Source organism: Saimiri boliviensis, chromosome 2 (genome assembly GCF_048565385.1).
Source record: "Saimiri boliviensis isolate mSaiBol1 chromosome 2, mSaiBol1.pri, whole genome shotgun sequence".
Classification (NCBI taxonomy): Eukaryota; Metazoa; Chordata; class Mammalia; order Primates; family Cebidae; genus Saimiri; species Saimiri boliviensis.
In genome coordinates, this window is record NC_133450.1 from 152,067,082 (window position 1) to 152,090,478 (window position 23,397).

General features: G+C 42.4%; 1 protein-coding gene across 15 annotated transcripts in view; it reads left to right on the top strand.

The window, feature by feature from the left end:
• TRPM3 (transient receptor potential cation channel subfamily M member 3) overlaps positions 1-23,397 on the top strand; it is a 919,012-nt gene that overhangs the window by 873,730 nt on the left and 21,885 nt on the right. For all 15 annotated transcript variants that reach the window (XM_074394685.1, XM_074394692.1, XM_074394688.1 and 12 more), the window contains 2 exons: positions 20,568-20,718; positions 20,835-21,034. In XM_074394685.1, coding sequence (XP_074250786.1) covers positions 20,568-20,718; positions 20,835-21,034 — 351 coding nt within the window. The remainder of the gene's footprint in view (positions 1-20,567; positions 20,719-20,834; positions 21,035-23,397) is intronic.

The following is a 23,397-nucleotide window of genomic DNA, read 5'->3' on the forward strand; positions in this document are numbered from 1 at the left end:
CTCTCCCGGCAAACATTCATGTAGGTGAAAACCTGGTTATAATTATCTGAGCCTAACTCCATCTTACATTTAAATACACAATATTTTTTGCATGTTTTTAGTAAGCCGTGAATTTTTCCAGGAATGAAACCACCATGAAAATTGAGGGAGATGGTATTTTGTTTGCTTTGGAGCTTTCCCATGGGTTGTTCGCCATTTCGGAAAATCAACTCAGCAAAGACAATGTTCCTCATTGTATTTGAGCCTCACATCTGTCTACGTTTGTGTCTGTCTTAGTCACGGACGTTCTTCCCTTGGCTTTTGGAATAGTCGTGTCTGAGCATTTTTATGTTGAAATCGTTATTTTATTATAAATTATGTTCCTTTTATTTCCCCTTTATTTAAAATTAGGACATTATATTGGTTCTTCTGTGACTGCATGTACAGGTAAATTATACCATCTGTAAATTTTACTTCAGAAGAATGAAGGAGCAGCAGGAAATAGTTATTATTAAAAAGAGGTGTTAGGAATGAGAAGACGGAGCACAACTGAACAAGCCCATTCAGGGCTTTCAAATGCGGCAGTTTCAGAAATCTAGTTACTGTCTTTAGATGGTCTCTTGGTAACTTTAACATGTGAGAATTCTGAGTTTAAAAATGCATTTTGTTAAGTGGTAGAGCGAGTTATCAGAGTTAACATCACCAGTGAGAAGTCATCTTAGTATTGCTTATCCACTGATATGACACTAAAAGAAAGGCATTTCATCTTTGCAACTTTTTTTTTTTCAAAAACCCATAACCCCGGTCTAACCATGAGAAGAAAAAAAAAAATCAGACAAACTCAAATTGAGTGACAAGCTGCAAAATATCTGACTGGTACTCCTCAAGACTCAGTGCTAAGGTCACAAAAATTAAGGAGAGACTGAAGAACTGGCACCAACCAGAGGTCACTAAGGAGAGTGATAATAAAACGCAATATGGGATCTTGGAAGAGAAAAATAATTTAGAGGAAACTAATGAAATTTGTATCAAGTTTGGAGTTTAGCTAATAGCAAGGTGCCAACAGTAACTTCTGAATGTAAATTTCTTAGGTTTGGTAAATATAGGTGGTTATTTAAGACTTTAACATTAATACAGACTGGATAAGGAATATATGGAACAGGAATTTTCTGTACTAACTGCAACTTTTCTGTGAATCTAAAATTATTTAAGATTGTTAAAAGTCTGTTTTTTTGTCTTGCACTAAAACAAAGCCCAGACCAAAAAAAAAAAAAAAAAAAAAAAAAAAAAGTCTGTTTTTGTCAAAAAGCATAGGAAAGCATTAGGAATTCCACATTTGAACATAAGGAATTTTTCTAAAGATTTAAAATCAGCATCGTGTGGGGAAAAAAAAAAAAAAACAATTAAATTGGAAGAAATATTGTATCTTTCCTGGCCCCTCACACTCCAGGGTCAATATGTAAAGAAGACAAAGATGTCTGGGAACCACTGCCAGCTAACGTAAAGCATTGTGTCCTTAGTGAGTGTGCAAATGCCAACAGACAAGGTGGACGTGGAGAAAATTAGGGGGACAAAGTCGATCAGGCTTTCAGGGAGCAGAGACATTGCAGGCAACACAGAAAGCAGAAGCCTCTTTCTGCTTCAAGAGAAAGAGGGATCAATAAACAGGCTGTTCTTGGGAAAAATTTAGGTTGTCAGGTATAAAGAGATGTGCGGGTCGTGAAAATTATAATAGCAAATACTTGTACAGTGTTTTCTACATATCAAGCACCGCCCTACATGTGTTATAAATACTAACTCGTTTAATCCCCATAACAATCCTACTAGCTAGGATTACTGACCCTATGTTTAACGGGCAAGGAAACTGAGGCAGGGAGAATATACCTATGTATTCTGTGGAACCCTATGAAACTGCCTTTTTTGTAAGACTTAGGACCCTGGCAGCTGGCTCAGAAGCCTGGACTGTGAGCCTGGAAGGTACAGCGCCTCCTGCAGAAATGGCCAGCATTTACAGACTGCTCATTATGTGGCAGGCGCCTGTGCTAAACTTTTACATATATCAGCAACAACTCATTTATCTTCACAACAACACTCTTAAGGTAGCTGTGATTATCACCTAATTCATAGTTAAAGAAACTGAGGCCCAGGAGCTTACGTGACCTGCCAAAGGCAGTAGCTAAGACTTGAACCCATGTCAGCAGGCTCTGGAGCCTGGGTCCTGTGTTCTCTGTCTCCTGTGTGCCTGTAGGTATGGCAGAATTTGGAATGAGATAAGCTTTTGCTGAAGATCATTAGTCCAGAGAGGAAAGACTTTTCCTGTCAAACCTCCAAACAGATAATACGGGCTTCAATTTGGTAAAATACATGGGGGAGACATTTTCTGGCCAGCTCAAAATAACTGCTATTGTTATTCACATGGAATAGAAAATTTACCTCATCATCTCTTCCAAAATAAGCAAGGAAATGAAAGACAATGGAGTAAAAGGAAAGAAAAAGAATGTGAAAGATTGGAAGATAGACTATAAATGAAAATTGCAAGTGTTCCCATCCTGGAGATATTTGGAATCAGGCACCATATTTTCTTTGCAATTGAATAGCTTCTCCCTGATCTCAAATGATTCAGTGGCCATTCAATGGACACCTGGTACCTGCATCTACTTTCTCCAAGAGCTGAGAGATCATGTGATAGCCCAATATTCCACCTACTTAATTCACACCAAGGCTTTTTCAGATAGAAAAAAATAGTAAATGTTGCTCACCAGCAAATTTACTTTTAAAATATCTAAGGCTGGGTGCACTGGCTCACGCCTGTAATTGCAGCACTTTGAGAGGCCAAGGCAGAGTGATCATTTGAGGTTAGGAGTTTGAAACCAGCCTGGCCAACATGGTGAAACCCCGTCTCTACTAAAAGTACAAAAATTACCTGGATGTTGTGGCACATGCCTGTAATCCCATCTACTGAGGAAGCTAAGGCAGGAGAATCACTTGAACCCAGAGGCGGAGGTTGCAGTGAGCTGAGATCATACCACTGGACTCCAGCCTGGGTGACAAAGTGAGATTCCATCTAAAAAAAAAAAAAAAAATCTGGTAATATGACCGAAAGCTTTGTTAAAGCTAACTAACAAGTGATTTTGAATAGCCAGAAAAAAAAAAAAACAATTATAGATTTTTTTAAATTCAGCTCCATTATTTTTATATGTGTACAATGTCTTAAGTTATGCTTTTTAAATTCAGCTCCATTATTTTTATATGTGTACAATGTCTTTAAGTTATGCTAAGGATAATTGACCAGCAAAAAGATTCTCACAAATAGAGTCCCAAAATCTAAAGTTCCAGTCTTGAGCACTAAATATTTCAGACTTATGCACACAAAAATGGTAGTAGCCTTAATCACTTTAAATATCAAAATAGAGTAAGTTAAGTTCCATGAACTATTATTGCTCATGGATCAATGTTTGCAGTCAGTTCCATGGAAACATAACTTAGACTGGAGACAGACCTAAGCAAGGCAGAAGCAATGAAAAAAATAAATTTTTTAGTATTTTTTATATTTATATAAATATATATATATCAATTAATTAAATGAATTAATTAACAGAACATTGCAAGGAAGATATTGTTGGCCCTGCTCTACCCACCTGTCCCTGTAAACTGCCATTGTTATTAGTATTCTATGAGACCAAATTCATCTCTTGGATTCTGAAACCCATAAATGTGAGTGTGAACATCTTTTTTTGTTTTACTAAGTACAAAGTAGACAGATGTGAACATCCTGATTGATCTCAGATGCTGACATGCAGACTTGTATCAGTTGATAAAGCCAGATTCCTTTGCCTGCTGTTCCTCAACTCAGCATCTCTGCTTCCTGTTATAATCTGGCCCCAGTTAGAGCAGTGCATATCCATGGTAACCGTCAATATAACTAGTTCCTTCAATCACCCAGTAATGTAAAATAATGGGCTATTCTTCATGACACATGGCAAAACAAGAGTTTGCTTTGATCATTGCTTGTATAAGCTTTATTTTATGCTTGTCTTTAACCTCTTCTCAACAGACATCCTACTGCAAACCCAACCCTACTATGCTAAATGAAGCTATCAGTCAAGGTAGGTGCAAATAGCTATGCCCAAACAAACTGCTTATTCTTGGGTCTATCTATGCTGTTTAGTGAAATGGAGAGGTCTCTATTTCCATGGATTAAAAACAGATGCAGGATAAACAAGACCTGAAGAGGGCTTATGTTGAGTCTTTGAGGCTGGGGAATAAATCACTTCATCCAACACAATATAAATTATGTTTCCCAGCCTGAAATTGCTTATGCACCTTCAAAAGCATATCGGTTTACTCATTTACAAAGGAATTATTGGATGATAGTTAAATGACGACTAGGGCTTTTTAGTTTCTTTCATTTACGGGGATACGTTTTCCATTTATATTAAGTATATTATATACCTAGACGTGGTTCCAAAGCAAGCATCTTGGCCAAACTCGCTTTATAGCTATACTTGCCCTCAAAAGTCTTTATAACATGGCAAGATTAATACTTATGGACATCAGCAGTTGAGAACCACTGACCCAGACAAAAGGATACAACACAAGGAAAGTCTAAATGCAGATATCTGTCCATGAAAATCCTGCTGACTTTGAAATAGCTTTCACACCATCCACCTTGAAAAATAGCCCAAGGTGGTGGTTAAGATGATGGAATCTTAGATTTGAATCAAGGCTCTGCCTCTTACTAGCTGTGTCTCATTGTGCAAGTTACTTGCCTATTTGTGCCTCAATTTACTTATCTGTAAAATGGCCATAATAATGGCGCCTACTTCATACTTTATATGAGTCGAAATTTACAAAGCATGTAGAATAATGCCTGGAGGATAGCAAGGGTTTAGTAAGTGTCAGTGAAACAAAGATTTTGAAAAATAAATGAATGGGTCAGAAATTCTAAAGTGTTTCCTTTAGGGTTTATGTCATTTTGTCTTGATGATCAGCTTCTATAACCTTAATACCTTTTTTAAAATGTGTTTGTTGTAATGATCGGATATTATATGTGAAAGCGTCTGGCATAGAATCTGATAGGTGCATCTCTAGGATGGTTGTAACCAGAATTGTTTGCTAGATAATCATAAACACTTGCTGTACCTGGGCTTGAAATTTGTTATATCAGATCCATGTCAACTCTACTTGAAGGCTGTAGGAAAAATCTCAGCCATTTGCCTTGTGTCTGCATGTTGGCATGTCCTATTGTGGCCCCAGTGAACAGTTATCACTTTAATTCCACTAGACACCTTAAGTAGAATTGCATCCTATGCATATATTTTTTCGTAGTCAGTTCACATATCCAATTCATGCATCAGGCTACTCCCTTGTATCTTGTTAGCTTATCTTAGTATTCAGCTGGACTTGACCGCAATTGCTTTCTTTCAGCTCTCCACTCTCCTCTTTTTCTCTGTCATCTCTCTCTTCTCTCTCTCCTGTGCGTACATATGTGTATATTTGTATGATCATTGAGAATGCAGCACAAAGCATGAATATTAACTGTCCCCTTTTCACTACATAGTTGCACAAGATGTAAAGAAAGGAAGACAGAACATTCTTTTATAAGCTCCCTAAGTTCTTAAATACCCCACGAATGCTGGTCTATCAGAGCCCCGCAAACAGTTTTTGTTTCACAATTTGACAAGGGATATAAGTGGAAAAAGCCCAACTTGTTTTCTTTCGGTGTAGGATCCAGAACCTCGCCAATTTTTATATAGCTTGTGGTTTAGTTTTAGGATTTTCCCACAGGTCTATTCAGACCAACTTGGCCAAAGGAAATGCCGTTCACATAGCATTGTTTACAGTGGCCCTGCATGAAGCATTTGCTTATTAAAACTGTGATGGTGATATTTAAAAAAAAAAATGTAGGTCAGCTTTGACATGTCACCAGTTTGTACTCTGGAATGTTTCTATGTTGGCAAAGTGAAGCCATCTAATTTTCAAATACTCTAATGAATATTATCAACTTAATTGATCATTGCTCTGTGTGTGTGCATATGCACATTTCTAGGCATAAAAGAAAAATACAGGTTTTCTATAAGCCACCTATTTCACTTTTAAAAAGAAATAGCAACTCTCCTGTCTTCATGAAGACTGAAAATAAGATTTCGAAACTACCCTTTCTCTATACCTACTTTATGATGGGTGTCACTGTTGAGTGAAACCGTCTAGAAAATTGTTCCAGTTAACCTCTGGCTATAGCTTTGGTTTAGGTTTCTCACCTCAAAAAAGTTTAAGGTGCTTAAGGAACAGAAGGAATTTTCCTGCCTCCTGGCTGATTGTTCTTTGACACAGCAGGTGCAGTGAACAGTGTGAGCTAAGCATTAAGGAGCTTAGCTGCAGTGAGAAAAGCTGGGTTTCTGCCCTGATATCATCAGTAAGAACCTTGTTCCCTCTCCCAAGCCTCATACTGTGTGGTTTTCATCTACCTATAAAGGTTGGTTTTGCTCAAACCAGATTCAAAATCAGCTTTCTCTTGGCAAGCTGCTGTTTGGCCAATAAAGGCAGGGCAGCTGTGTATGTGGGTGGGGTGGAGAGGGAACATGAGCCATCCCTGGCACGCGTTTTCCTTTGCCCTCCTTTTCTTACAATAGGTGGACATGCAAAGGAGTCTGGGAGTCACTGCTGCAGACTGCACAGAACCAACATTCAGCAGCCTTCACTTCTCCCACCTAGATACAGCAGGGCTGTTCCCTATTTCATGTAAGGGTACCGAGGATCTGTTGGGGAAAACAGAAGTCATGAAGAGAATTTACTTAGGAGATAAAAAACCATCAGGCCAGAGGTGGAATGGATGAGGAGCAATTATGCAGTTTCTTTAGTAAATCCAATGAAGGATTGTAAGTAACGCCTTACTGTTAGTAGTTTGTCTCCTTGGAGCTTGATTTGATCCTCTGAAGTCCTTCCAAAGGCCCCACATGCTGCTGTCCCTGCTCCCACCCCTCAGTGCTCTTCGCTTTCATCCAGCTACTCCCCGGTATTACTCCAGACCAGGGACCTTCTTGTGTTCACGGGATGCAGCCGACCCCCGTCCACCTCTGGACCAAGCAGTGCCTGGTGCTTAGAGCATCCTTTCCCCATAGAGCCTCTTAGCCAACATCTGAGGTTGGGTCTTGGTTCAAATCTTGCCTTCTTAACGTGGCTTACCGCCACCACCACCATCTGCCGTGGACCTCCCGCATCACACCTCGTCCTTCCTACCCTGTGTTCCGTACTTCCTCCCACAGCGTTTATCACCTCCTTAGCTTATTTATTTATTATGCTGTTGTTTCTTTTCTGTCCATCCACCATGACCATCATCATTCCTTCCCCAGTAGAGAATAGTCTAGGGGCAGGGAGCATTGATGTTTTGCTCAGTGGTGTATCCCGAGCACTTAGAACAGTACATGACACACAGTAGGGACTCCATAAATACCTGTTGAATGAACGATGAGGGAAGCTGGAAACGTGTCGTTGTCACTGTTATTAACACTATTCCTGTTACCATCATTAGATCAGGCTTAAAGATGAGGACGCTGAGGCTCAGACACATCAAAGCACTTATCCATAGGACACAGATGGCAAAATGCCAGATCTAAGTCTCAATGAAAACCCACCCGAGCTTAGTGCCTTGTGTCTAGTGATCTCACAAAATGATTTTGCAAGGTGGTCAGTTGTGGATAGCTACCAAAACAGAAAATATAAGATAATGTGATTATTTAAACTGTAACTCAAAAAATGATGAACAGCAAAGTGTTCTTTCCTTTCCCTCTTTGCTCAGCCCCTACCCCACTTCACTTGATTGGTATCTCAGTTTATTATTTTTTAACAAATAAATCTAGGCTGGGCACAGTGGCCCGTGCTTATAATCCCGGCACTTTGGGAAACCAAGGTGGGTGGATCACCTGAGGGCAGGAGTCGAGACCAGCCTGACGAACATGGCAAAACCCTGTCTCCGCCAAAAATACAAACATAGCCTGGCATGGTGGCACTTGCCTGGAATCCCAGCTACTTGGGAGGCTGAGGTGAGAGACTCACTTGAACCCGGGAGGCGGAGGTTGCAGTGAGCCAAGATCACGCCATTGCACTCCAACCTGGGCAACAAGAGCAAAACTCTTGTGTCAAAAAATAAATAAAACAAAATAAATAAAAACAGATAAATCTGTCAAGATGACAATGTTTATATGTTGTATTTTAACTGACGTGTCAATGTTGCTCTGGGAAAGAAAAACGTTGTTAGGCCACTGTGCGAGGCTGTACTGTCCCCCAACTATTTGATCATACTTTTAGCAGTTCATATTCAGCATACAGCTGGACACGCAGAGAACACTCTCACAACACGAGAGCCAACAGCTGCTTAGATTCGAAGTGGAACAGGGACTGCCCATTATCTGGATTCTTGGTTGTTTGAGGAGCATCAGTTGAAGCATGAAAAGCTCAAGTTTTAACAGTAAACAGAGCTTGGGATCCAGAGGGCACAGAGAGGAATTAGTGCCTGCAGATCAGAGAGATCAGAGCCTGGACTGTGAGCTGTGAGTACAGATGGGTTTCTTGCATTGTCTCTTACCAGGGGATTTGTAAATAATGCCAGCAGGAACTTGTTTGCTTATATATGCATTCCCGAATATTAGGAGCCACATTGATGGTTTCTGTAGATGTCATATAACCCCGCAGGCACAATCCAGTGGGAGCCGACAGGAGCCATAGATTATTTCTTTGGAGGTGGTACAGCCTCATGTCCCAGATGTGCATGTACACATAGACATGCAGTCCGGCTCACTGGACTGATCCTTCCAGGCACAGAGAACCCTGATGTGAGGTTGCTAGTTCTTCTCCTATGACGGCCCCTCCTCAAGAGGGCCCTGGCTCTTCCCTCTTCAAATACTCTAACACTCTAAATGTGTATGGGCTTCTGAAAAGTAATTCAATCCCATTTGAACAGAAACAACAAGCATATTCCTCAATGTGTGGCCTGTAGGCTAAGTAGTGTGGACCCATAGCGAAAACCTTCCACAGTAAAGGCAATGAGAAGGGACTCCAGCTTCCTTCATCTACGGGGGAAGGGGTGCCTCCTCCTGCCCAAATTGCTCTGAAAGGTGTATTGCTGCCCATCAAGGAGTTGTGATAAATTACAGGCAGGTGGACAGCAACACAAAAATCTAGAAGAGCCAGGCGCAGTGGCTCACACTTGTAATCCCAGCACTTTGGGAGGCCAAAGTGGGTGGATCACGAGGTCAGGAGTTCAAAACCAGCCTGACCAACATGGTGAAACCCCATCTCTACCAAAAAAAAAAAAAAATACAAAAATTAGCCAGGCATGGTGGCATGTGCCTGTTATCCCAGCTACTCATGAGGCTGAGGCAGAAGAATCGCTTGAACCCGGGAGGTGCCACTGCACTCCAGCCTGGGTGACAGAGCGAAACTCCGTCTCAAAAGAAAAGAAAAGAAAACATTTGGAAGAGTAACTTATTTTTTGTTTTCTCTGAAAATTGTTTGTTGTTTTTGTTTGAAGAAGAAGAGTTTATCTAATCGTATTTGGTATATGCAGATATCAAAAGGAAGGTGTAATGATGATGAGGCAAGCCCTGAGTAAAACCGCGAGTTAAACACAATTCTTTGCATTCTGCCAACCCTTCCTAGAGCCTCCCTCCCCCTTCTCACAGCCCCTCCCTTCTCTGATGAAACTACTAGTCAAGGAAGTCGATCCTAAGGTCTCAGCGAGTATGTCCTCAACCAGAGAAAAATGCTGATTGTAAGAAAACAGAACTACACAAACTAGGTTTAATAAAGACTGACTCTAAGTATCTAAGAGAGAACTGCAGAGGCATTAAAAGACAGGAAGCAGAGCACGACATGTGTGAGCTGACTGGGGGCCAAACCAGAAGTGGTTTTGGAAAGTCAGAATCAGAAGACATGACCACTCTCATCTGCTTTTCTACTTCTCTCCTGCCTCAATCAATAATCAATCAATCATCTCTCTCCTTCTCTCTTGCTCTCTCTCCTATTTCCTTCCCCCCCTCTTCCCCCACCCCTCTCTCATATGGCTTTCTTCACATGACACAGTGAGGTCTGGCTCTATATGATCTTTAAATTAAGTACTTGCCATTATCTAACTTAAGTCTCTGCACTTCTGTTTTATTTCTAAAAATAAAGAATCCGATTAGTCACTGGTCATTCAGTGAACTCACTCTTCCTCAGTCAATGGTGGGATCTGCTTCAATCAGCTGCAGCCTGAATTGGGTGAAGGGAAGTTAGGAAATGAGGAGAGGACTTTGTCAGCCTGAAGGACACAGGGCTGCCTCTTCCAGCTGTAAGCAGGGCAAGGGAAGTGTAACTTGTGTATCAGGTATCTATCAACAGAAAAATGCTGTAGGAAAAAACCACCCTAGAATTCAGGAACTTCATGCTGCAAGCATGTATTGAGCTCACAAAACTGAGTTGGCTGGATGGTTCTTCTGGTCTCGGCTAGGCTCAATCACATGCCGGGGGTCAGGTGGCTCTCACCTGCTCCAGAACAGCCTCAACTCAGACAACAGAAGCATCTGGAAGCAGAGGTTCCCTGTGTTTTTGTCTCCAACAGGCTAGCTCACGCGTATCTCTTATGGTAATGGCGGAAGTGAAAAAAGTGGAACAGAAACTTTAAGGGCTTTTCCAAGGTTCTGTGTAGGTCACATTTCCTAACATCCCATTCACCAAAGCAACCCATGTGGCCGAAGTCAGAATCAAGGGGTGAGGAAGGAGATCCTACCTGTTTAGTGATAGGACTTCTAACATCACATGACAAAGCGGCGAAGTTACAGGGAGGGGAGAGAAACTGGGGTTGTTAATGCAATAGTCTCCATGGCAGCAAACACACTGGCATGTACAATAGGCTGGTTTAGATATATATTCTTCCCTGGCAAGATTTGTACAAGATCTTTCTGATATTAATTTCTGATATAAAGTAATTTAACACTAAGGTTGGAATTCTGAAGCCTTCTTGAAATAAATGATAATTTTTGTATCCAGGTAAAGCTAGCTATATAGGATAGGAAGAACATGGAACCAAGTAACAGAGGGAATTGAATTCTCCCCTCTTCTCGCCCAGGACGCTCTTTCCCCCATACCTCCCTCCTGCTCCACCAACACATAAACAACATACTTAGATTTGTGATATCCTGCTTTCTAACTCACTGGATTAAAAAATGAGACATTCAGTTTAATAGTGGGTTCTAAATAGCTCAAAGCTGAAATTGTGTGCAAATAGCAGAAAGACCACAAGCCAAGATGGTCCTGAAGAGTCTGAGGCTATATCATTGGTCCCCTTTCCTCCCCAGGTGGGGGTTGAGTTCCGTTTTATGCAGTAGGAGCTAGTTTGCTTTTCTGCCAGGAATAAAAAGATTAAGGTTCTACAAGTAACCTACAGTTGGCTCCTGAGACAGATGATTCAGTTTGGGGCATATTCAAGACTTTTGCTCCTCTTCCTGGAATCATGGAGTGACAAAATACCAGGAATAGAAAGAATTTAGAGATCATCTAATCCAGCATTTCCCAAACTTCAGTCAACCACATACCCCCATTCACTAGTTTGTAACCTTTGTTCTACTTTTTAATAGTTTTACTTAAATTGGCTCATTTTTTAAAAACTTAATTTATTTTTAAAAGTTTATGACCAGAAGTTGAAAATCAGTATCATCTGACATAAACAGAAGGTAACCACGAAATAAACAGAGTGAAAACCCTACATTGTTACGAAATTCTACCGGATGCTTGAGACTTCACTCCACCCAGTGCCTCCTAAAAAGGGAATTTAGCAAACGTTAAGGAAGTGTTAAAGAAATAGTATGCTTAAACTGACACTTTCTCTCAGATGAAGTCAGGAAGATGGAAAGAGGCTTGATAGGATCATCACTATCTAAGTTCAGTGCTATTTAATGTCCTACTTCTGTGTCCTAAAGTCAACTTAGACTTCCAGAGCTCTATGTGTGTTGCACTGTAGGGAATATCAGTAGTCCAACTTCCTTCGTTCATGGTGGAGAAACCAAGGCCTCCCATCAATTTCCAGTGGCTGCCTTTGCGCCATGTCATTACCAGTTAGCCTCTTACCTAGTGTTTGGGTTAGGTGAAGAGAAAAAAATTAAGCCACAGAAGAAGTAAAAGAGGGATGCCAGTGGATGGTGCTTTTGACTCTAGAAAGTTGGGCTTGCCTGGTTTTCAGTGACCTCTGCTCTTCCTGTCCACTCTAAGAGGATATTGACACTCACCTAGCAAAAGCAATAGAAAGAGCCTCATGTTTCTACAGAGAAAACCTCTGCCTGAACTCACCACAATCAAAGCCCCTCAGATAAGGAAACATCTAGAAAGATGTGACCATGCAAAGGGAGGCATCTCCAGTTGTCTTGCCACAGAAAAGACGTCAGGAAAAGGCCAAGGAGCAGCACACTACCTAAATCAAATTCGCCCTCCTGGTAAGCCGCAGCAGCTGTGCTAATGGCATTCTGAATCCTCCATAGCAAACTGTATGGCCTTTCAAAAGGAGGTGGAGAAATCCTCTTTGTCTTGTTATCTTTTCAAGATGGATTTTTAGTTGAAAATCCTTTCTTTAAAAAAAAAATAGGATAAAAGTAGTCAGATACTCAACTAAGCTCTTTATTCCATTGCCTGTGATTTGGACTGGGCTTTGGAAACATTTCTTCAAGCAGGAGAGGAAGAGACATTCTTCAAGAAATATCCTTTTTTGTCATTTTTTAAGGACAACTGTGATTATATCAAACATTGTTGGTGTTTCATTTTAAATTTCTCTCTTTAAGGACAAGACGGTATGCACATTAAATAAATAAATACTTCCTTTCCCTGCATATTACAGGATGAAATGAAAAGGGCATGTGTCTTAATCTTTGGGATGGAGGTGCCTGCACCTGATACCTCTTTCATGAACCTAATTTCTCTCTCTACCCTCTGAACCTTTAAACTGTTCTATGCACTCATACTTCATCTGAACAGCTCAGGCCAACTGATTCATGTCAATGGGGACAAGAATAATCAACGTCTAATGAATCGTTTCTACATTTGTTCATAATTGATAGATTCCTCTCAATCCCATGTTGGCTCTTTCTTCAGAGGCACCAAGGAAAGAGACTTTGTAGCTCAATGGTCTTTTGTAGACATCCTGGTTTTGTTCTTTCTGACCCTAAAGCTTCCTGAGCCCCACTACTTCATATGTAAAATGGGAAACATTAGACCTATCATTTTGTAAAGATTAAAATAAGGTGGTATAAGTCAAGCTCATGGCACAGGGCCCTGCATTTAAGCCTGCAATAGGTGACCACTAATAGTATTACATTGGCAAGGCCATTTGAGGTAGAGCAGAGTACATGTAGACTTCAGGGTCAGACAGAGGGTAGTGCCCATTTCTGCTTTATTCATAATTGAACCTTTACTGCCAGTTGCCACTGGCGCATTAGCAGGAACTCAGTATTTTTGGATATATGGAATGGTTCTGGCATTACCCCCTTATTCACTGTGTGGTCTTGTGTAAGGGATTTCCCCCTTGGCACATGTTTCCTCAACCATAAAACAAGGACAGTGCATTTCTTACCGCGCTGGTATGAACATGAAACACAATGACCAGTGTAGTGTGCCCAGCAGAGACTGGTACATACTGTGCTTTCCATGGATGTTTATTTCCAAATCTCCACTCTCCTTCACTTTTGAGGATCCCAAGTAAGGGAAAAACTAGGATCAGGATTTTCTAGGAAAGCACCATTTTTAAAGCTATCTTTAAAAACAGACAGGGGGCAGGGTCCTCAGATCCAGCATGTATGTGGAGGAATTCCACCGCCCTCACAGGATGGTCCCTTGTCACAACTGTCAGAGTCTGGGATACACAGAATGTTCGATTCTGACCCGTTTTGGTTCCTGGGCAACTATGAGGTAGTATAGGACAGGTACTGCCCAGGCCATGTGGCTTGAGGAGGATCCTGAAAAGAGGAACAACACTGATCTTTCACCCCAGACCTCACATTTCTACAGGGGCTAAAAGAAAGGTCCCTTCTCTTGCATCAATTTCAGTTGGTTGGTATGCTTTCAGGAGGTTTGAGAAGGATTCCAAAGTCACATCTTGGCTCAGAGGAAAAAAATATCAAGACTAATTAGCAATGTCTGTCATGGATGCAAGATGGGGTATTGTGGTTGGTTTGCCGTGGAGATTTACACAACAGCATCTAGAGAGAGATTTTCCATAGCCTTTGTCAAAGACCAGGTATATTGCTTTAACCTTGGCAATTACCAAAAGCCAAAAACCAAAAAATCTATTTTTTACCTCTGTCACTTTTTTGCTGTCACAGGAGCCACCCTATATTGACAGGTCATGATGACACTTGATGAGGTCTTGACATAAATAGGAAAATAGACACTAAACCAGTGAAATGCCAGACATGGCAGGTCACATGTGTAGTATGTGACATCCATGTCTGCATGCATTCAGCAAATGTTTATTCAGCACCTACTACATGCCAGGCAGTGTTCTAGAGGCTCTTTTGTTTAGTGAACTAGAGACAGAAATCTCACCCCGTAAGGCTTATGTTCCAGTAAGGGATGCCACTGACTTGTTATAAAAGTTTACGTATGAAAAACATTTCAACCATTAGAAGGCTGTTCTCCGAAAGCTCCACAACAGATACAGGGAGGGCTTTCTTACTACCATCCATGTGCTCTAGCAGGATTGTACCTGTACAACCTATTCATTTGTTCCAGAGCCCAATCATCCATTTCTACTTATTACTGCATAGTTAGCAGAAATGGCACTTCCAGGCTTCTGCCATGTGATGTGTCAATGTGACCCCCATAATAAACCATAGAAAATCTGAATCTTCAAATGTTTGATCCCTTCTAATTTGGCCACTGCTGCATAGATGTGGCCTTCCCACTCTGCACCTGCACCTCACCTTGAGGCCCCTGTGACTTAAAACTATGACCAGCTTCTAGAATAACTTTTCTTCACTTTAGCTTTGGCCAGGTGCTTTGCCAAAGTTTCCCAGCTGCATTTCCTACAGGTTTGATAATAGATCTAATCTGTGTCATTAGTTTCTGAGTCAAAGATCCCAGTTGGACAAAATTTGAGTATCAGTATAGGTCCCTTAAGTTATTTTATGATTTGGGGAAGAAGGGGGGCAATGTGGCCTATGGCTCCTGGAACTCTGACAATAATTCAGCCTTGGTATCAGATCAGATTTTACATCCCACGTTGCTGCTTCCAATCTTTCCATGCCATTCCAAGACTCCAAATGCAGTCTCTCAGGAATGGGGTGCTTAAAACAAGAACATTTCTTATTACTGGCTTGTGGACAGGAGCTGGAGGTGGGGGTAATTGTATCAGTCAAGACTAATTGCAAGTGACATAAACCCAATTCAAACTGACTTAAGGAAAAAAAAAAAAAAAGAATGTCATGGTTTATATGACTGCAGAAGGCTGGTTTTAGGCATGGCTGAGCCAGGAACCAGTTTCTGTTCTCTGTGATGGAGTCTCTCTTAGGCAGGCCTTCTACTGGGTAGCCTTACATTGTATTGTGAAAATTCTCTTTTATACTAGTTTCAGCAAAAGTTCCAAGGCTGATGCTTATTGAGGTGATCGATCAGGTGTGGGTCACAAGTCCATCCCTGAACCAATCACTGCAATCAGAGGATAGAATACACTGATTGATCTTTTTTTCAATTTGTCATTGAAGTTCATTTCACCCATATTTCATGAGCTGAGAGTGGACAAGGGATGGTTCCACCAAAGAAATCCAGGATGGATTCCTGGATACACAGGAATATATCAAGGTGTTGTCAAGTGGCAGATATCCACTCAAGGGACTCTGTGCTGACTGTCACCATGAAAGAGGGAGGTGACAACATGCCACTTGGTATGGAGGTGGTACTGGCCATGCATTTGCTTCTTGCAAAAGGACTGAGAGAAACGCCACCCAAATGTCAGGTCCTAAAAGCAGGGAAGAAGGAGGCCCAGGCGAAGTCACCAACCCACATTCCCTGCACATCTACTTATGTGCCATCTTGGGTTCACATCCCTGGGGCATTTCCCTAGGAACATAACTCTCCAGAAGCTGGTTAGTGCCACATGACAATCCAGATAATTTATTCCCCATCCTGGAATCTGCTGCTTGTCAGAGCTTTAAGGCACCAGTTTCTTCAGTGGTAGACATCCTAAGTTTGAGTCATAGCTCTTTCTAGGGCAGATAACTACCCAGAACAAAGACATCATTAGAAACCATTCTAGAACAACATTTTGCATTAACTGCTGCATATAATGCTCACTAGTTCTTTGCTGATATTACCAAATGAAGGCTGCTGCTTAATTATTCATTTTTATCATCATTATCACAGTAACAAGGATCATCTAATTCATTTATATTGCCCTTATTACTGTTGAACCTAGATGATGTTTGTCAGGCTGGTCCTGACTTCCAGACTGTTCTGTGTGGCCAGGCTAGAGGGACTATAGCAGTTGAAACACGAGTGCTCCCTCAGAACCCCCATCCAAGCTCGTATCACACAATAATGCAGTGTTTGTTCCCTTTCTCTGCCCCCACTAAATTGCGAGTAAGAACAGGAAGCCTCTCTCTAATTCCCAGTATACCCTGTATTCAGCATATCATAACTACTCAATACATACAACTTACCCCAGGCAGTTATTTCTGCTCTTTGTTGGTGTCTACATAGAGATCTGAACAGGAGCCAGAGGAAATACGTATTGAGTAGTTATGATATGCTGAATACAGGGTATACTCGGAATTAGAGAGAGCTATTCTTAGTGATTGCAAGACAAAGAGGAATAAAGCATAGTTCCTGAGAAGCCCAGTCTATCAATTATAGAAATAACATACTAATGATGACATCAGCTAATGTTCATTGAGTGCTATGTGCTAGATACTGAACTATATGCTCTGCATGTATTATCTTGTGTAATTATCTTGACAGTAATATGCTATTACCACTCCCACTTTAAAGATCAGGAAGCTGAAGTTTATGGACAAAGCTAAAGAAAGATCCTTTGAAAATGGCATGGTCAGGGTTTTTTGAGGTTTTTTGGGGTTTTTTTGTTTGTTTTTGAGACAGGGTCTTGCTGTGTCACCCAGGCTGGAGTGCAGTGACACAGTCTCGGCTCACTGCAACCTCTGCCTTCTAGGTTCAAGCAATTCTCCTACCTCAGCCTCCCAAGTAGCTGGGACTACAGGTGTGTGCCACCATGCCTGACTAATTTTTGTACTGTTAATAGAGAAGGGTCAGGCTGGTCTCAAACTCCTGACTTCAGGTGATCTGCCCACCTCGACCTCCCAAAGTGCTGGGATTACAGGCATGAGGCACTGCCTGCAGCCAGAGCTGGGGTTTAAACTCTTGCCTGTCTGGTTATAATACATGTTCCTAACCACTAAGTCAATATTACCTCTTCTAAAGCAGGATGAGTAAAAAAGGTGGGGGAAGCTGGAATAAACCAATACCCAAAAGACTGGCAGGAGGCTCCCAGCGCTAGTCCTGTTGACATAAAATCAAATCCTGAATAAAGATATTAAGCTTCTCAGGAAGGTATATAATGTGAAAAAATACATATTTTTTGTATATATATATTTGGTGTGTGTATATATATATATATATATATATATATTTAGTATATATATGTTAAGCTGGTCCAATATTTTAATTAGTGAGGGCCTTTGAGAAACCAAGCAGAGGAACTCAGCAGAGACCTGGAAGTATGTTGATAGCACTTCTGAAAGCCCATGGAAATGCACATGGACCACTTGAAACAAGCAAACACCTATTATTCCTTGTTTCCTCTCTCAGCTGGGCATAGGGGCCAAGTGGAAGAAGTGTCTTCATGGCCTTTCTTCAATATAGGGTCAAAAAGAGCAACATAAATGAGTTCTGCCTCTCCCAAGTTTATCTTACATTCTCTCAGAATGGAGTCAAGAAATGGACATCAGGGACCACATTTGTAAAAATTATGTAAGTTCTGTAACTTACCCCAGGCAGTTATTTCTGCTCTTTGTTGGTGTCTGCACAGAGATCTGAACAGAAGCCAGAGGAAAGGGCAGAATAGAGGAGCGACCAGCCTACCGGACTGTCAGGCTGGGAAGAAGTGGGTAGAGTAGGTGCGAGAAGCTTTACAGAGGAGAGAAAAACAAAGCAATGATTTCATAAGGCCTGTGGCCAAGTGGGTAGCAGAGCCCCTGAAATTTGGTTGAGTCTAAGAAGATTCCTTGCCAAGCTGAGGGCAGGATTTCTGGAAAGAACCTAAGAAAAGAGCTAATGATCCCTCAGAGCTAAAACTAAGCATCACAAGTAGGCCTGCGGAGGTATGGGAATCGTCTATTAGTGTTCAACAAGACTGTGTCCCATGATCTCCTGTATTCATGCAACACTCACCCTGTGCAAATACATGTGGATGTGCGATGTGTATGCACTGAGCCAGGTGATGGGAAATCTTGAAGAACAACTTTCCACCAGGAATCTTGTGTAGAATACAGATGAGTAGACTGGCAATGGCGATACAGTGTGAGAGGCCCCCAAGAGGGCAGGCAGAGGGTGCTCTGGGATTGTAAGGAAGATACCTACCCAAGTCCTTGTTTGAAGGGGCAGTAAGGGAGCTGGGTGGGCTTTGGAAAGCCAGGTGAGCACTAAAGAATGAGCAGGATTCACCCAGGTAAAGCATGTGAATGGGAGCAAGGTAGCCAAGGGGTCTTTTAGAAGCCAAGAAGCAGCAAGGCTCAAAATCAGGAAGTAAAGAGCACGTGGCATTTCTAGGAACTGCAGGAAACTCAGTCGGGTTTGTGCTCAGAGGGAGAGGTGGGAGGTGGCAAGATATGGCCCAGTGCCAGCCGCTCTCAGACTTAAACTGCATGCTAAAGCCAGGGTGCCTTCATTTCTGAGTTTTCCTCCCAAGGGTGGAAATGATCAGGACCTCTTACAGGGCTGTCTTGGGTGTTTAGTGCCACAGCTGCCGATAATAAAAAAAAAAAAGACTCTTGCTCCTCAAAAATGCCTGATTCTGCATCCAGTCATCTTGGCGGGCAGAACCAAAGGAAGCACTTATCTTTTCTTGGCCACAAGATTTTCTTGGTGTCCTAATGTTATTAAAATCCTCATAGGCTGAGAAGATGCATTTTGGGCTTCAGAGCATGTCAAAAGTTATATAATTTTCCCAGCCTAATTCGAGCTCAGTGGGCTCAACTTTCGTGGCAATTGAGAATTACCTAGAAAGTTTTAAAAGAAATGCTGATGCCTGGGGCACCTTCAGAGATTCTGATTCAATTGTCTGGAGCCAAGCTGGGCACTGGTATTTTTTAAAGCTCCCCAGGTGATCCCCAGGGCAGCCAGGGTTGAGAATCACTGTAGAATATGCAGCCTAGCAACAGAAACTCTTGAGAAAGGAATGGATGCCTCTTGCCAGGTACTCCAGCCGAGTAGATTCTGGGTCAACTTTTCAAATCTCCCTGGCAGATCATCAAAAGCAGCCTGTGGCAACTGCTGAGACCTCTTGGTGCTCCTCCCACTCCCCAACTCCCCACTGTTACAGGTAGATGCAAAGAGCTCTGTTCCAAAGCCACTATAAAGGGCTAAAGAGGAGGGCTACCTCACCCATGCCTGGCACCTCACGGCATCATCTGGCTCCCTGAGCCACGTTGTCTGTGCAGCACTGAGAAGCTTTGTCAAGGATTTTTTTTCTTGCATTTACCCGGAAATTCCAAGCAGGCCTCATTAGCACATTACTCAGACTCAGCCAATCCCACATATCACCTTCCTCCTCACCCCCACCTCCAGGCTTTTTTTTCTTCATTTGCCCATTTATTCACTGCAGTTGGATTTTGTTTCCTGTGCCCCGAAAAGCACATTTTGGGAATGAAAATGCTGCTGGCAGAATGTGGGTGGCTGTGAGCTAGACGATCCCGGCCAATCACCCCTCATTGCCCTCCTGGTGAAATCCCATCCATCAAGAGCACAGAGCAACAAGCCCTCTAAATACTTCCCAAGGAGCTGCCCTGTGTTGTTCCTTCTGTATGGAGACAGCAAATCAGTAACTGAAGCTCCCAGGTTGTTTCTTGCAGCAATTAACAGCTGCCCTAGTGTTAATTCCCGATCAATAGCCTGGAGATGCTGCTACTCTTACAGCTGTCGGGCTGACAGCCTCTACAGCACATTTTGAAAGTAACTTGCCAGTGGTGGGACTCTCTGCTCCTTGGGTACACCCAAGAGAAGTCCTCATCAGGCTTCAGAAGGGGCACCAAGTGCCTCTCACCCAGTGTAAAGGCCTAGTGACAGGGTGAACAAGCAGGTGGCTCCACCCCCCTCTTCTGGTCAGGTGATAACTTGGGGAGACAGTGGAACCGAGGGCCCCCCCTCAGAATAGCAGCCCCTCAGGATATTCACGAAGCTCTCATTTTTCAATTTTGGCTTGTTTGGAACTTTTTTCTGCTTGAGATGGCTATTATATTTCTTCCATCTAAAACCTTCATTCAAATCCACCTTCTTTTTTTTTTTTTTTCCTAACTAAATAGCCACAGTTTCTCATTTCTTGCCTGTGTTGCTCCCTTCAGCTCCCTGTGGACAGAATGAGACCCGAGAGGATGGCAAAATAATCCAGCTTCCTCCTTGCAAGACAGGAGCTTGGATCGTGCCAGCCATCATGGCCTGCTACCTCTTAGTGGCAAACATCTTGCTGGTCAACCTCCTCATTGCTGTCTTTAAGTAAGTGGATCCTTCAGAGCACGTGGGATGGATGAGGACAGCAGGGTTGAAGGGGAGTCAATGCTTCAGAAAACAGTGGGTTTTTCTCACTTGATTCTCTTTGGTCTCTATTTTAGCAATACATTTTTTGAAGTAAAATCAATATCCAATCAAGTGTGGAAGTTTCAGAGGTATCAGCTCATCATGACTTTCCATGAAAGGCCAGTTCTGCCCCCACCACTGATCATCTTTAGCCACATGACCATGATATTCCAGCACCTGTGTTGCCGATGGAGGAAACACGAGAGCGACCCGGACGAAAGGGACTACGGCCTGAGTACGCTTCAAGTGACAGCCCAGCCTCCACAAATCAGAACTCCCTACCACTTACTGTAGGCAATCATGCAGGACAGCATGGCCACCTAGGCCCTCCCATCTCCTGCAGACCATGGACAGCTCTGAAGGCTTGGAGAGGATTGGGGCATAGGGGAGTTGGCTTGAATGAGAAATAATGTCAGAAAGAAGATGGTAGAGGCTGAAATAGAACACTCTTAGCCTCAAGTCTTCCTTAGGGAGATACGAGCAGTCTCCAACAGGGCTGTTTTAGCACCTTCCTAAGTTCTAAGTGTCTTGCTTTCCAAGAGATCTCAACCCAAAATACATCAACCGTATCAATATGCCACCCAAGGCTACATTATGTACAATTTAAGCAATAATCTCTGGACCTATAACTTTTTCCAGTCTTAAACATTTTCCCAAACCTTAGGGATTCTGTCTAGATTGCCTCATGAAAAGACCATCCCTACTTTCTGTTACTTGAAGGACAAAACAGAAGACCCTTTACCATCCACCTCCTTCCAGCCCAGTGTTTCTAACAGGAGGTTCTATTAGCATTGAGGTGGAACAATACCTTGTTGCATAGGATCGTGCCACAGATTACAGGAGGTTTGACATATCCAGCCTCCACACACGGAATGCTAGTACCTCCCGCAGGTTTCTAAATACCCCTTGGGTCCCACGCTCCATTAAGAACCACTGGGAATCCAGCCTCATACCAACAAGCTCCTATTGTTTCTCAAAGTGTGTCAAACAGGCCATCTACATCAAATCCACTGAACAAGCTCCTCTGGGAGTATAGCCCAGGAGTCTACCTCCCTCTGTGGGGTCACCAGTATACCTAAGGTTTGAAACCAAAATGATATGGTCAACAGCTTCTCTGAAGCTCTTAACACCCTCCGTGAACTTGCAATGCCCAACTTCTTTTTAGACATTGACATTAGAGAAAGCTCAGAATTCCAGAATCACTGTATCCATCTGAAACACAAATTTAAGCAAACAGAAAAGTTGGAGGAGTCAGGGTGGATGACCTATGAAATAAACCCTAAGCTTCTCAACTCAGGAACCCTAGCCAATGTGAAGGAGCCTGGGGTACAGAATCAGGGACAGCAGGATGCTCTAATGAATGATGGCCTGCAGTGAATAACATGCTGAGGGCTAGCTCAGGGTCCCAGAATAATTCACAATAAAGCATGACTCATTTGTGGTAGAAGAGGAACCTCACTTATCCAGGGAAGGTAGGAAGGGGGTGTCTGTAAGTACAATGCAGGAAGTAGGACAGTCTGGAGATCCATTTCTGTTCCAGTGCCCGCACCCTTGCAGAAGTCCAGAGGACTGCACAAGCCAGACGCTGGGTTAGGTGAGAGCCAGATCCATACAGCTGCTATGCATGGTTTTCTTGTCATTATCATCAATGAGAGCAATAAGAGCATTGCCAGGTCACCGGATGCTCAGAAGAACAGAACAGCCATGTCCGCTTTCTCAGAGAAGAAAGATTTTAGTGCTGTGGCTGGGCCGGAAAGGATGAAGGTCAGGGCCAAGGGCCCTGCCTTGTACACATCAGTCGGGGAAACTGAACTTTTCACTATCCATCTGTAGCCTTAATTAAAAGAACCCAGAGCGCTGCCAAGTTCTGGCAGAGCCTCAGACACAAAAGCACTCTGAAATGTAAAATTGAATTTTTAAAAAATAGTATTTTATTTTTGCTAAAAAGGCATTACATATAGCCAAAGAAGTTAAATGAAGTGCCAGCAGAATAAGTGTTAAATATACTCCTTGGAGTCTCAAATATAGCAATAGCAATAGCAGCAAGAGCAATCGTCTGTGATTTGACGGCCTCTCTAAACTGCCTCTTTTCACTCCCCTCCTTCCAGGCTAAAATGCTCTGAATTTCATGAGTGAATCTCAAGTGTCCCCCGTGATACAGGTCTTCCTCACCTCAGGAAGCCTCCCGTAGTTGACAAAAGCAGTCTGATTTCTGTTATTTTCTTCTCTCTCACCTGCTTTTACATTCATACTTTCCATGCATCAGGCAAATTCAGACTAATGTCTCAAAGCAAGCAAGAGCCACCTCAGCAAACTCAATCTCTGAGGGTCTAAAATCCCGGGCTCCAAACGTTCGGGACAATCCCTATTGCATCTCAAGGGCATGGGATTAGAAGAGGGACTTGTCCCATTTATGCAATTGGCAAAGCAGTTCTCTCACCCTAACCCTGATTCATAAACCAATTAAAGGTTCAACTTTCCACTGGGCTCTTTCTACTGCTGAATCGGTTATGAATCCGTTTACCTCTTTTTAACAGAAACCAGGCTAAAAATAACACAAATAAATAAGGCTTCATTTTTTTCACGTAACAGAAGTCA